General features: G+C 42.3%; 1 protein-coding gene across 2 annotated transcripts in view; it reads right to left on the reverse strand.

The window, feature by feature from the left end:
- LOC115463556 (perilipin-2-like) overlaps nt 1-12,619 on the reverse strand; it is a 198,836-nt gene extending 186,217 nt beyond the window's left edge. Inside the window, exons 1-6 of one of the 2 annotated variants that reach the window (XM_030194188.1) lie at nt 12,571-12,619; nt 9,818-9,861; nt 9,539-9,734; nt 6,996-7,078; nt 509-794; nt 18-199 (exon numbers count right to left, since the gene is read on the reverse strand). In XM_030194188.1, the coding sequence (XP_030050048.1) occupies nt 18-199; nt 509-794; nt 6,996-7,078; nt 9,539-9,734; nt 9,818-9,861; nt 12,571-12,598 (819 nt within the window). In that variant the 5' untranslated portion in view covers nt 12,599-12,619. Of the gene's footprint in view, nt 1-17; nt 200-508; nt 795-6,995; nt 7,079-9,538; nt 9,735-9,817; nt 9,862-12,330; nt 12,399-12,570 lie in introns of those variants that run through there. The other variant, XM_030194189.1, reaches the window with a different exon arrangement.
- Between the last annotated feature and the right edge of the window lie 678 nt (nt 12,620-13,297).

Consider the following 13,297-nt stretch of genomic DNA (forward strand, 5'->3'; position numbering starts at 1 on the left):
TTCATACAAATTCTTACCAGGTTAACTGTGGTGTTGAGCTGTGCTATCGCATCCTGGCTCCTGATTTTGGCATCTTTGACTCTGGACAAGGTTTGCTCATAAGCTCGCCTGCGAACTTTGGAAGACAGTGACCCCAGTCGGACATAGTAACTTTTCTGTGTTCCAGCTTCAAATCCTTCTACTCTTGTAGCTTCTTTTGCTAGGTAAGCAATGAGAGTCAAATGCTTAGCTGCTAAGGACTTCGTAACACTTCTAGAAAAGAAATCTGAAAGCTTTCACCAAATTACCCTTAGCATTGACACAGCAGGAACAGGATTTGGTTGCCAATCTGAAAGCTTGCTTGGTTTTACTTGTTAGCTTATGCTACTTCTACATCTCATTAAGACAGAGTATAGCCACCAACACGCAGTGGAAAAAACTACAGTTAGTAGTCGTACATCAAGAAGGTAGTTACTGTTAGTGACAAAAAGCATTGTAGACTGTCAAGACACTTGGGCAGTCTAATTACCTGTTTCCTCTTCAGTCAGAGGGAGATAGTGATCCACAAGAGCCTCAGACTTGGTCAGTGCTGCATCTACCCCAGTGCTCACCATCTGTACCATGTGGCTGCTCAGAACAGTGTTCATGCTACCACTCACAGCAGCCTTGGTCATTTCCATGCTCCCCTGCACAGCTCCCCTTGTCTTATCCAGCACTCCTGTGATTGTATGAGCAATGGTAGTCTTGGCACCCGTTACAGTTCCTGCTACAGCTTCTTTTGCACCAGCCACCATATCTGTGGCATTAGCAACAACCTAAAAAATAGATTGAAGTTTTGAATCAAAAGTTACAAACATTGGTAATGCTCGTTTCCCCAAGCCTATTCCAAGGACCATACCAACCACTATACAATGAACTAATGAGAAGGATACATGTGTAATAGACATCCATTTCTGTGAAGTATTTACTCAGGTTACTTCTGAATCAATCCCCTTTCACCTTCATTCTAAGCCCCCTCATTCTAGAGCGTCCTTGCAATTGAGACCTTCTGTGCATTTATGCCACACATCACATCTCCCCTCTCCTGCTACAGTGGATCTACCTACACGTGTTCAAATTAGAATGGAGGTTTGGTAAGCTGAGCTATGCTAGTGACATCTTTAAGGTAAGGTTGAGTGGGTCTGAAAATTTGACTAGAACCTTAGAATGATTTATTATGCCTCACCAAAAGGGCAGTGCCCCATGCACACTCATTTATAGGAGGAAATCAGTGATGAATTCTTTGGAAGCCAAGCTGGGTTTGAGGAACCCAATGGCCAGAAACTGCTGCATTTATTCTAGAAGTGTGGAACTAACCTGTAAGTTTGAGCTTAAGTTAAGTTTTCTTTGTAGAAAAAGTGGTAGAGCAATGCTCTCAGCAACATTAGTGCTCTGAATCTTAAGACTCAAGGCTCCCCAGATCAATATCAGGTTTAGTCAATTGCTTTGTTATGCCTTCCCTCATTAACCAACCAGCCATCTTCTAACAATAACATCCTCTTAAAACCTTTCAGAAAAGCCTGTACAAAGTTCTACTCGTGTGTTAAAATACAAACTATTAAACTGGTCATTTGGACAGGATCAGGCAACTACCTGAATTAGCCCAATTATGTAGTCCCAGAAGTTGGATAATAAAGAGTTTCCCACACATGTACCTCCTAATACAATATACCAGCTAATATGTCCGATGTCCTTTCCTCTTAACTCCTATTCTTTAAATCCTCTCCCATCCCAATTAACAATGTTTAGAACTGGCCACAGCTTTTCACCTTTATGTAACTAGAGTACAAGTTATAACAGAATATCCTTTAAATATGAGGTGATCAATACAAAGCTCATCAAGTAATTTTCCACACAGTGAAACCAGTGGTTCCCAAACCTGGTCCTGGAGGCCCCCCAGCCAGTCAGGTTTTCAAGATAGCTGAAATGAATATTCATGAGATGTGTGTAGGTCTCATTTTAGGTATCTTTAAAACCTGACTGGCTAGTCTGAAGCTAAACACTGCTTTGTACAGAGGGCCTCCCCATATCTGAATGCTTACACCGTCTGAAGCTAGATGCAGTTCGTTTTACTGAGCTCAGAGGCTCCCCAGTGCTTCAGTCCTCATCTTATTGTATTGCCATCAAACCCATTATCTCGTTTCCAACAGTGGCCAATCCAGGTCACAAGTATCTGGCAAGATCCCCAAAAGCAAGCAGTGGATTTTTACTATACTCCATTTAATTCTTCAATCTTAACCCTGCTAAGCAATCTGCATTTTGGCAAACAAATGCACAAATTTGTTTTAATTTTATTTAGCTTCTTGTGTGCCCCCTAATCCTTATTTTTGGAAGTAAAACAATGTTTACCTATCAAATCTCCCCTCAACTGTCTTCTCCAAGACAAAGAGCTCTAGCCTCTCCTTCCATTATTCCTTTTCTATTTCTGCCAGATCTTTTGAGATGCAGTAATCAAATTTCTCACAGTATTTAAGGTGTGGTTACACCTTGGAGCAATAGACACGTATCAGTTTTGTTTTCCATGCCTAATAACTCCTAGGATTCCATTTGCTTTTATTACATTAAATCTGGATTTATATCCTGCTACCACTTTCAGTTCTAAGTGGTGGTAGACAGCAAAAGAGACAACAAAAACCACTTAAATCCTTCTTGAGGCTTGATCTTTCTAAACAGTGTGAAAAAGAATCACAGCAATATCCTCCCAGTCTTGCAGCTTGACCAGCCAAATTGCTTCAGATAGCAGCAGTCTCCTTTTACCCTTAGCAGAAGTTTAAAAAAAAAAAAAATTGGCACCATCACATCTTAGTTCTAATAGGGGCTGGGCTGTAAAGCAAAAGTGGATGAGCGAAACCAAGCCATGCAAAGCTAAAAAAAAAAATTTTTAAAAGCACTTCCAATTGGCAACCAGTGAAGTTAACATGACAGGGAAACAAATTTAGGTAGCCCAAAGATGGTTTGCACAATTTGAAGCCTCTTCAGTTGCCTCTTCCTGCAACCTAAACAGTTGCAAAAACCAAGGGATGACAGTAATAATGCATGCACTAAGTGCTCATATTGGTTGGCAAAAAAAAAAAAAAAAAACACACCTCTGGCTAGTGTGCAGTTCTCATTTAGAAACATTTTAACTAGTGTACAGACTTGTTCTTCCAAGGAAATGGTCTACTTGAACTCCCAAGATCCTAATGACCAAAGAAAGCTTGTATTCAACTTGAAAGTAATCTTAAATTTGCTCTGGGTTAGTATTCAAAATAGAAATTTTCTTCCTGTTAAGTTTTAACCCATGGGCATGCATCCATTTTTCTAACAAGTCAATACAATGTTGAACTTTGGAAAAATGTTGCGATGAAACTGGAATCAGCACAAATATAATGAAGAAAGCCATTTGTCTAAGTGTGCCACTGCACACTGAGAAGTACAATATGCCACCTAAATCCTTTTCCTGTGTTAGTTTTTCTTCCCTAATGTAGTGAAGAGAAACCCAAACATTGCTATATGATGCAATGTTCCACACATCACTGTTCTTGTTCACAGTACTATTTAGATGCCCACTCTCCCAGTCTTAAGGTCCTCTTGCAATTTCAGTACTTGTGAATTAAGACCTTTGAATAAGTTTGTTGCCTCATTCCTATTTTCAGATCATTTAGAATATTAAAGCAGTGGTCAACAGGTTCCCGAGGAACCCCAATATTTAGCCTTCTCTATTGAAAATATTGGCCATTTAACCCTGTTTTCACTTATACTGCCTCCTATCCTATGGATAATTTTCTCAGGAGTCCTTCATGAGGTACTTTATATCTAGATTTCAGAAGGCATTTGACAATATCAACTGGCTCACCCTTCCTGTGTTTAGTTACTCCTTCAAAGATACTTGCCTTGGAAAATCCAAGGCTATGTATATACTCCATTTTGTTCTTTGAATTCTCTACCATTTTGCCTGGCATCATCAAGCTCACTGGTCTGATTTTCCAGTGAGCCTATGTAATTCTTTAATGGTTTATTACATTGGCCACTCTCCAGTCTTCTGGAACCATGCTCAGTTTTAAAGATCTGATAAAGCTAGTAAAATGAATTTGCAGAGCTATCAGGTGACTTGCTACTTGATCAAGTTGCCCCATTATATCTTCCAGGTTTAGATTTCAGTTCTTCCAACTTATCCATACCACAAATTGTTTAGTGGCAATTATCCCCACCCAACATCTTCCTCAGACAAAAAAAAAAAAAAATCCTTCAGTCTCTCCATTACCTTGACCTCCGTGCCTGATTTTTCACTGGCTTTTTGCTTTGAAATGCATCTAAAGATGTAGGGTGCTTTGTCTCCAAGGCTCTGAAAAAAAGAAGCTTGGTCCTTTCCATTCCTTATCCTGTTTTCTATTGTCTTCAGTTGGATCCTTACAGTTTGAGTGTTTTTAGCTCCTATAGCTGCCATATCACTACCATGCAGCCTGTCATTTAGCCTTCCTTAGGTGGAATATGTCGGCTTCCAGCATGATATTTTTGTTACATCTATACTGGATGTAAATTTTGACTTTTGCAGCATTGAGCTTTTGTTTTCCTTTATCAACTTCAGTTTATAAGTCTAGTATGAAAAAGCATTTAACAATCTAGTTTATCATCAAATGGTCTCAGCACAGTTAACTCTTGCACAAGATCATGTGGGCCACTAATGACCTAGATCTAGAATTGATCCCCTGCTTGTTGGTTGCTGAACTAGCTGCACCACAAAGTAGTCCGTGATGTCATCTAGGAAACTACCTCCCTAGCATGCTCCCAGAAGCCAAATCAATTTGGCACCAAAACCACCAACCATTTGGGTTCTGGCTGTAGATGCCAGAGCATTACAGCTAAACACCCCAGGTGATGAACCACCACCTATGACCCTCCCCAGATCTACCCTTGAATCTCCTGGTAGTCTAGTGGCTCTTTAGGGTAAAAGTAATACCCATTTGCCCTTGCTAGTTCTACAGCCAATGTGGCCACTGGCACCTCCCACAGCAGCCCTGCAAGGAGTACCCAATGGAGATCTGCTCTTCTATTACTCCTTGCTACTAAGTTGTGTACCCTTGCTTAATGCAGTGAACATGCTATGCAGCCAGTGCTCTGAAGTGGCTAGCTTAAATTGGTCATGTCTGTTATGCTATTGTAAAAGGGTAGCAGTCTTGACTGGGCAGAAGTTTTGTACCTGAATATTAAAAATGTAATATACTGTAAAACAGCAGGTCAGTCTCATTATGAGCTTCCTAATACACCAAAAACTGAATGCGATGGACACAAACTGGGACAAAGATCAAGGTGTAGCATAGGTTTTTAGCTAGCAAATCAAGACTTGACAGTGTTTTGGCCACTAGGCTTTCCATCAGGAGTCAAATCAAACCAGTGCCTCAGGTCTGTGATACCCCCTATATGGGGAAGGGTGCTTACAAGCTTTTATGAAGATTACAACTTCAGAACACAGCTGCCAGAGTGACTTAATTGCATTGGCTTCTGGTCCAGTCATGTATTAATTGGGTCTAAATGCTATCTAAAATATTTGATTTTACTATCCATGCTGATCCTTTTTTATTCTATACATACCAATAATTTGCTGTTTCCAAGTTTCTGGAGTTAAACTTAACTTGTCCAAATATTTAGCTGTAAAAAGTTCCCTTTATCAGATTTTATTTTATTTTAATTTAGAAGTCAGCTGTAGACCATTTTCGGATGTTGATTTAGTTCTATTTCATTGTGACATTTGTTTATTCTTTGTAATCTGCAATGAATCCTATGGAGAGTGGAAGACAAGATGTTTATAACAAACTCAGGACACAAAAGTGTAAGAAAACCAAGTCCAAAAGACCACCACCAGTGTTAAGAGCACCAAAAATACAGTTTATTGGGACCCAATAAACTGTATTTTTGGTGCTCTTACCACTGTGGTTTCAGTACTGGTCTTTTGGACTTGGTTTTCTTACTTGTGTACTTTGCTTTTGTGGAAGATTTGGACCCCCTTTTCTTTGTGCCCCTTGTAGAATAGAAACTCACCAATATTTAAGTTGCACTTCCAAATAAAAAACATGAAGTATATAGAAGTGTGACTATTAGTGAGTTTGTCATTGACCTATAAGGTGCAGTCTTATAGCCAGTTGATTTAAGACTCCTGGTGAAGGCCTAACAATTCATGCCTAGTCTTGATTTGTCAAAAAAAAACAAAACCCTATGCTACACCTTGATTCTGTCCCATCACATTTGCTGTTGTGGTTAAGTGCAGGGGACTGTTCTTCCTTATGTTCTAGCTCCCTTGTACACCATAGAGTCAGAAGACAAGACAGCTGAAGTCATGGAAGAGGTAAAGTTTAAAATAGCACCTGTATGCAAGGATAAAGTCAACTTACATGGCTACTGCTTGTGTGATGTTTCTAGACAGATTAGGCAGTGGTTTGTCATTTACTTCGTCTATTCCTCCACACTCCTCACCCCCCCCCCCCCCCCCCCCCCCGGTAATGCCACATGCTCACCAACGACTCAAAGTGGATAGACATCAGGTAGCCAGCCTTTGGTTAACTCAGCCAAAACCCCAACATGGGATTCTAACTTAGGTGGTGGGTGCAGTAAGCAAGTGACCTACTAGTTATACAAGGCCTGTACAAAGCCACCAAGTAATTTCAAATTGAAGAGGAAGATTAGATTAAGCAATGGTGAACATTATGGTGGGGAATTGACTAGATGTGGTCTTGCCACCATTTCTCCAATTGGGCAATCTGTTTTGGCCTAGATACATCAGGATCTTTTCTGTAGTACAGGACTGAGGGTCTATATCACACTGCTCATGGGTAAGGGATGTGGTAAAGGGAGGAAAGAGCCAGACTAAGTGACTAGAGAACACCAAACAAGTTTGATGCTAGCTTAAAGGCAACAAGAACTGTGATGTTTCTACAGCCTTAGCAACAGAGGATAGAACTATACCATTGTTCTACCACCAAGCATCATTCAGCCTAGCTCACCTTGTCAGTTGGTTGGTAGAGGATGGGTAGCTTCTCTTCAATTTTATCTAGTCCAATGCAGGCATAATTATTGGCAAGAGCAACTGAAAAGAAACATACTTGAGGTAATTTGCATGGAGTGTATACAAACATTGCAACATTTCAGTTTAGACAGTTTCCTATACACCATTTCATACAGGATTATACAAGCATTGCCTCACAATGATCATGTGAGCACTTGCTTGTTACGAAATATGTGCTTGTAGGAGATTAAGATGTACTGAAAGTGGGGTCAGGTCAGGAAAGGCTCAAGACAACTATTAGGTAAACGGTTAGCTCATCAAGATGGTAAAAGTCAAAGTTCACTTTAGGAGAGGAAGGTAAGTGTTAAAGCATTTGTGAGAACAGTACAGTTATGACTGCCCCTGGTTTTACTTGCTGTACTTTAGATACTCCGTAAAAACTGAGGAAACAAGAGGATATGGGGAAGAATTACAGAGTTAGAGAACTTGTAGTTCCAAAATATTCCACAGCATCAAAGATATCTGAATTACCATACTATGTTAAAGATTCCCCCATTATTTTGGTTATCACTCACCACTTGAGGTTGGTGCGCTAGTGAATACAGCATGAGCTGGAAGCAAATTCAAACCTCTCCCATATACACTATACCCTTAATGGGGAAATTCTGCACACTATTTGTAGTTTCCATTGCTCAGTCCCCCCCCCCCCCCCCTCCAAACTGGACCCCTGTTCTGTATGCCCCCCTCCCCCCATAGCACATCTCCCATCCTTTTTCCATGCACCACTACAGCATGCCAAGAGGTGCTGTTTCTCCCACTGTTCCTTTGAACCCTACTGTTTAAAAAAGGAACTGCTGGGGATAGTAGAGAATATGTAAGCAGTCTAGTGTGCGGCTGGGCAGAAGATAGCCAGCCAGAACTGTATACTGTCATGCTCAGCAACAGCAAACGAGCAGTACTGTGTGGGAATGTATGATTCTTCAAAGTCTGCATTGTATAGTAGCCCTTGGGAAAAGGTATCTTCCCTACTGCTTCCTCATACACAATAAGCCATAAGCCAGTGTTTCCCCAAACTGTGTGCCCCAGCACACTTACAGGGGTGCTGTGGGGGCCACAGTAGAAGACATGCTGCATTTTCACACATACGGTCTGCCACTACACTGGGGGAAGTGGCAGGCAGTATATGGTAAAAACTCACTGCTGTGCTGCATTCACCTGAAAGCTCCCAGAGTTTGAAAGTCTAAACATCCAGACCTATCAAACTCTGGAGGCTCAGGTGAATGCAGCACAAGAGGAGCAATTACCACATGCTGCCTGCTGCTTCCTGCCCCCCCCCCCCTCCCCCGGGTAGCAACAGACAATTGCTGGACATGGGCTTTCAACTTTGATCTGTTGCTACCAAATACAGGCAGATGCTGCTATTGTTAAGGAAAAGATGGTGATAAGTCTAGAAAAGATCATTCTTAAGCTAACACTGCATTTCTGGAAGCGGTAATGTCAGATGTGATAGAACCACAGTGCCTTGCTGGTGACCAAGCTTCTCATGCTGAGCAGCCAGTCCGTCTCCTTTTTATAGGCAGATAGTTAACCAACCAACCCCTCAAAAGAGCTCCTCAGTATCACATGTAATTGCATGTAACCTCAATCCTCCAACACCGCAACAGTGTACCAGTTTTTTTTTTTTTTTTTTAAAGACATGTGGTTTCTCTGCTGATGGGATCCGATATTTTATTCTTTTCATTAGCAGTGGGAGGCTTACATTTGATGGGATTCTCAAATTGTTACAGCATCATTACAGCTGAACCACTCACTATAAAACTGTTGGAAAGGTAGATTAAGATAAAACTCAAAGCAGCTATACATTTTAATATCATTTGTTGGGAACATGCCCTTTAATATCCATAACCCATTCATGGTCATATGACTTGAGAATGGCTGATAAGTGCTCTCTGTTCCAGGAAGGCATTTAATAAAATTTTCAATTTAGTTGTTTGTGCCCAACTACTTAAACAAAACTTATGCCGTGTTATGGTATCTCAACTCGGAGGGGGAGGGGGTGCAGGTTTGGCAACCACTGCACTAACTTTTTAGTAAGAACAGCTACCAAGTCCCAGGGCAACAGTATCTTCAACATAGAAAATATTGTAGCTACATAAGCACAGCTCAGTGGTGTACGATAGTCATTAAAAGCCTTAGCCAAGGAGCATTTGAGGGTATTAACCTGGAACGTGATGTGGTTATCTATAAGCCTCAGTTCACTTAAAATAGTGAAGTGAATAATTATTTTCCTACATCTGTTTAGAGTGCTGGACTGCTAGTTTACCAGACATCCATCCATGTTGTTTATACAATACTTGATATACCACTTAATAAGGTAACCTGCATTTTACCATCAAGTTTGAGCTTCCACATTATTCACATTCAAGAATGCATTTTTTAAATGGTTCAAATTCAAATGGACTTTATGAGCAACAGTGATAAATAACTAGGTGGCATCAGAAACAGAAAACTTGATGTTGAAAAAAACCAGACACCACTTACTCTGTGGCTCTAGCTTTTGGATGATGGGCTTTGCACTTGTGAGGGCTGCAGCAGTGATGCTCTTTACCCCCTTCTCTGCCACTTCACAGGCAGACTTCAGGTAGGGATGGTTCTCTTTTGTGCTGCTGTAAGCAGATGACACCATGGCACAGGTAGAGCTCACCAGTGGCAAGTTAGCCACTCTCACCACCACATTCTGTCAAGTCAAAAGTTAAGAGTTAGAAACCCAGCAATAAAGGAGAATTGACTACAAAAAAAGCAAACTAATTTTATTCATACCTGTTGCAGTTCAGCTGTTACTGAAGCCATCTTCTCTTTAAACTCTTAAAAAAACAAATCCTTGTTAGATGGGACCCCTCCACAGAGCCAGTGCTAGGGTGGTGGGTGCCCTAAGAGAATCTTTAATCTTGTACCCCCACCAGCTTTCGAGGTCCTGGCTAACAGCCCTTACCCCCTCCCCCCCAAAAAAAGATTTTAACAGCCTCAATCAATCACACAAATGTAGCTTAAACGTACATGCCAATGGTTTAGTTTTGCTTTGGCTGCAACTGCCCCCTCTTCCCTTAAGAAAGCGTTATCCTTGGCAGCCAATAACAATTGTTAAGCTAGCCCTGATCTCCCCCCAGTTTCAAATATTTCACTGGCCTCAAAGCTTTTAATAGACTTCCTGACTCACCAGCATTTGACAGCAGTTTATATAGGCCAAGGATATCCTTATTGGCACCTAGTTGAAAGCAACAGCTAGAGACGGTAGACCAGGCAGCATATGGGGGGGGGGGGGGGGGGGGGGGGGAAGAACAAGATCAGCTACAGTACCAAGTTACTGGTACATTTGTTCAGGAATCCTGTGCTATTACATGGGCAATATTCCACTCACCCCACCTAACTTTTTTTCCAGGGTGGAAGGGAAGAGACAACCACGTGATATTGATTGCTAAAGCTAGGACAAAGGGAGCAGATTACTGTGTGTAGAAGACTAGGGCCGCACCCTCCCTCCCCCAAGATAACCTCAGGCTTGGGGGGGGGGGGGGGGGGTGGATGGTAGGTCCCTGGATAGGAGGAAGTGGTTTTTGAAATAAAATGCAGAGAAATAGTGCCCTGGGACTGAAGAGTGATGCGAGGAGCCTGAAAGGAGATAACCTTTTAGAGGGATCTTTGGTTGCCTATAGGTTTAAGTTGCCAACACTGTTCCCTGCCATTGACCAGGGGGAAAATGAGAAAGATACTGGAAAGCAGCGCGATCCTTTGGCTGTGGCTCCATGAAGTAGTAACCAGAAGTGGAGTGTGCTATAGGTGGGTAGAGGAAGGCCCAGCCCAGGAGCAGAGGACCAGAGCTAGGGCAAGCTTGTCCCAGGACCAGGGTGGATCCAGAGGGGTCACCACTGGAGAGCTCAGACTACAGGGGTATGGGCTTGATAAAGAAAAAGTTATATTGTGAGGCCTGCAGCCTTTGCAAATAAAGTCTTTCAGGCTAGGCAGGGGCATATAGCCCACGAAAGAAGTGCCCCTATAAATATACCCCATGGAGAAAAGTGGAAAAGGTATTCCGTAAGTCCCAAGATTGAGTTGTGATGAAGAAGGTTAAAGTTAAAGTCTGCCTGTTGCAGAGATTGCATTATTAAACCTTTCGGAGTGCCCTATGGTTCCTGGACCTGAAGAACCGAGTGGAACCCAGACCTGGAAAAGCATCTCCCAAACCCCCAGATTGCTATTCCAGCCCATTGACCCACCCCAGCTCGACTGCAGGCAAACTAGAAAAGATGTGTGTGGTAAGAGTGGCCCTGATAAGAAGACTTACAGACCCAGGTTACAAATTTTAAAAACAGTTCTTCCAGCAGCGAGCACAAGCAGCCCGTGACCGATACACACTGCTCACAGCGTATGTATAAGTCACTGGCTACTTGTGCTCGCTTCTGTTTTAAGAGGCTCAGGGGGGGTGGGGATAAGGGACTATTTTTACAAAAATGGGAGGGCGGGTCCCTCATTTGTCCCAACCCTGCCCCACTTTTGACTTATCCCATCGGCCCTGGAGAACAGTTACATAAGCATCAACTGCTAGTAGGGTTAAATGAATATTTGAAGATGAAAAACCCATAGAGCATGTCTGTCATGTAGAAGAATTAAAGACTCCTACCTAACCTAGTGCCACGTTACAACAAAAGAAATATAGCCCACATCCCGTCATACCTTAATTACATTCGTTAGAAAACAAAAAACAAAGCCACCCATCATACATCAGCAGCCACCCCACCAGTTCTGGAAAACTGGAACTGAGGCTTAGGCCGGCTGTTCTGTTTAGGCAGACTAGCAGATACGTCAATTTTACTGGTATACACGTACGTCGCATGTTGCGGAGAAACCAGGAGTCATGTCTGCCGGGGGGGGGGGGGGGGGGGGGGGCGATTTAAGCTTAATTTCTAGCAGAATTAAAATCCAAGAACAAAAAATAGTCCAGAAAAAAAAAAAACAGATTCTTTTAAATTGAAAAACCTACACCAATGATTAGTCATTTGAATGTAGCTGCAAAAAAAAAAAAAAAAAACAACTTCAGAAAGGCGGTATATCGAGTCCCATTTCCCTTTCCCCCTTTAGCCAGGAGGCGAAAGGGCGCTCTTTACGTTTCATATAGCGAACTGAAAACTACGATTTCAAAGCAACAGGAAAATATACCCACCTATACAAAATACATTCTACCTAAAATGCAACTATACTAAACTTTCTAATAAACAAATAAGAAATAGACCTTCCACACGCAACACTAGACAGAAAGGCAGCACATTACAGCCACTCACCAACGACCACGAGAACGCCAGACAATCAATGTATTACTGTCTGCATAAATGTACGGTCACCGCATTTTATAGAAGGAAGGGGGGGGAGGTCTCGCGAGACTATGTGCCCCTGGCTTATCTAACCTCCGTGAAGTCTGACTCCCGAAAATCAGCTGATGCGACTGGCGGCAGTTCCGGGATGAAGTTAGGCAGCAACCACTGAGAAAGGGGGTGGGGCGAGACAGCCAGATTCAAACTCACGCACGCATCTATCCAAGGATCCTTGCATCCCATCTCTCAGACTGCAGCTTCCGGCCCGCTTCTTGCAACTGATTGGGCTCAAATTGCTTGCTGAAACCAATCAAGTGGGGGGGGGGGGGGGTGGGCTCAGCTTTTACTGATGCTGTTGTTGACACAGAAGGGGAAGGGAGAGCTAAGAGCTTGAGGGAGGACAGAAAATAGAAACCATAGAAAGTAAGGAAAGCAAAAAAAAGGGAGTAAGGTAGCAGTAGAAAGGGAATGCCTGCAGCAGAGAAAAGGAAATTGGACTTGATGTACTGCCTTTCTGAGGTTTAGAAGGTTATCAATAGAAATCAAACAAAATAAAACATGGAAAAGAAAATAAGATGATACCTTTTTTATTGGACATAACTTAATACATTTCTTGATTAGCTTTCGAAGGTTGCCCTTCTTCCTCAGATCGGAAATAAGCAAATGTGCTAGCTGACAGTGTATATAAGTGAAAAACATTCAAGCATTGCTATGACAGTCTGACAGGGTGGGAGGATGGGGGTGGGTAGGAAGTATGCATGGGGACATCAAAGTATATCATTGGTATTCTAACAGGGTGGGTGTGGAGAGGTGAGGGGAGGGTGATCAACAGAGACATACAGCTTAAGAGTGGACTAACACGGCTACCACACTCCTCTACTTGAGGTTTAGAAGGAATGGTTCTGCAGAATCTTAGCGGAAATTGGGTGGTGACGCT

This window comes from Microcaecilia unicolor, chromosome 2 (genome assembly GCF_901765095.1).
Source record: "Microcaecilia unicolor chromosome 2, aMicUni1.1, whole genome shotgun sequence".
In the NCBI taxonomy this organism is placed as follows: domain Eukaryota; kingdom Metazoa; phylum Chordata; class Amphibia; order Gymnophiona; family Siphonopidae; genus Microcaecilia; species Microcaecilia unicolor.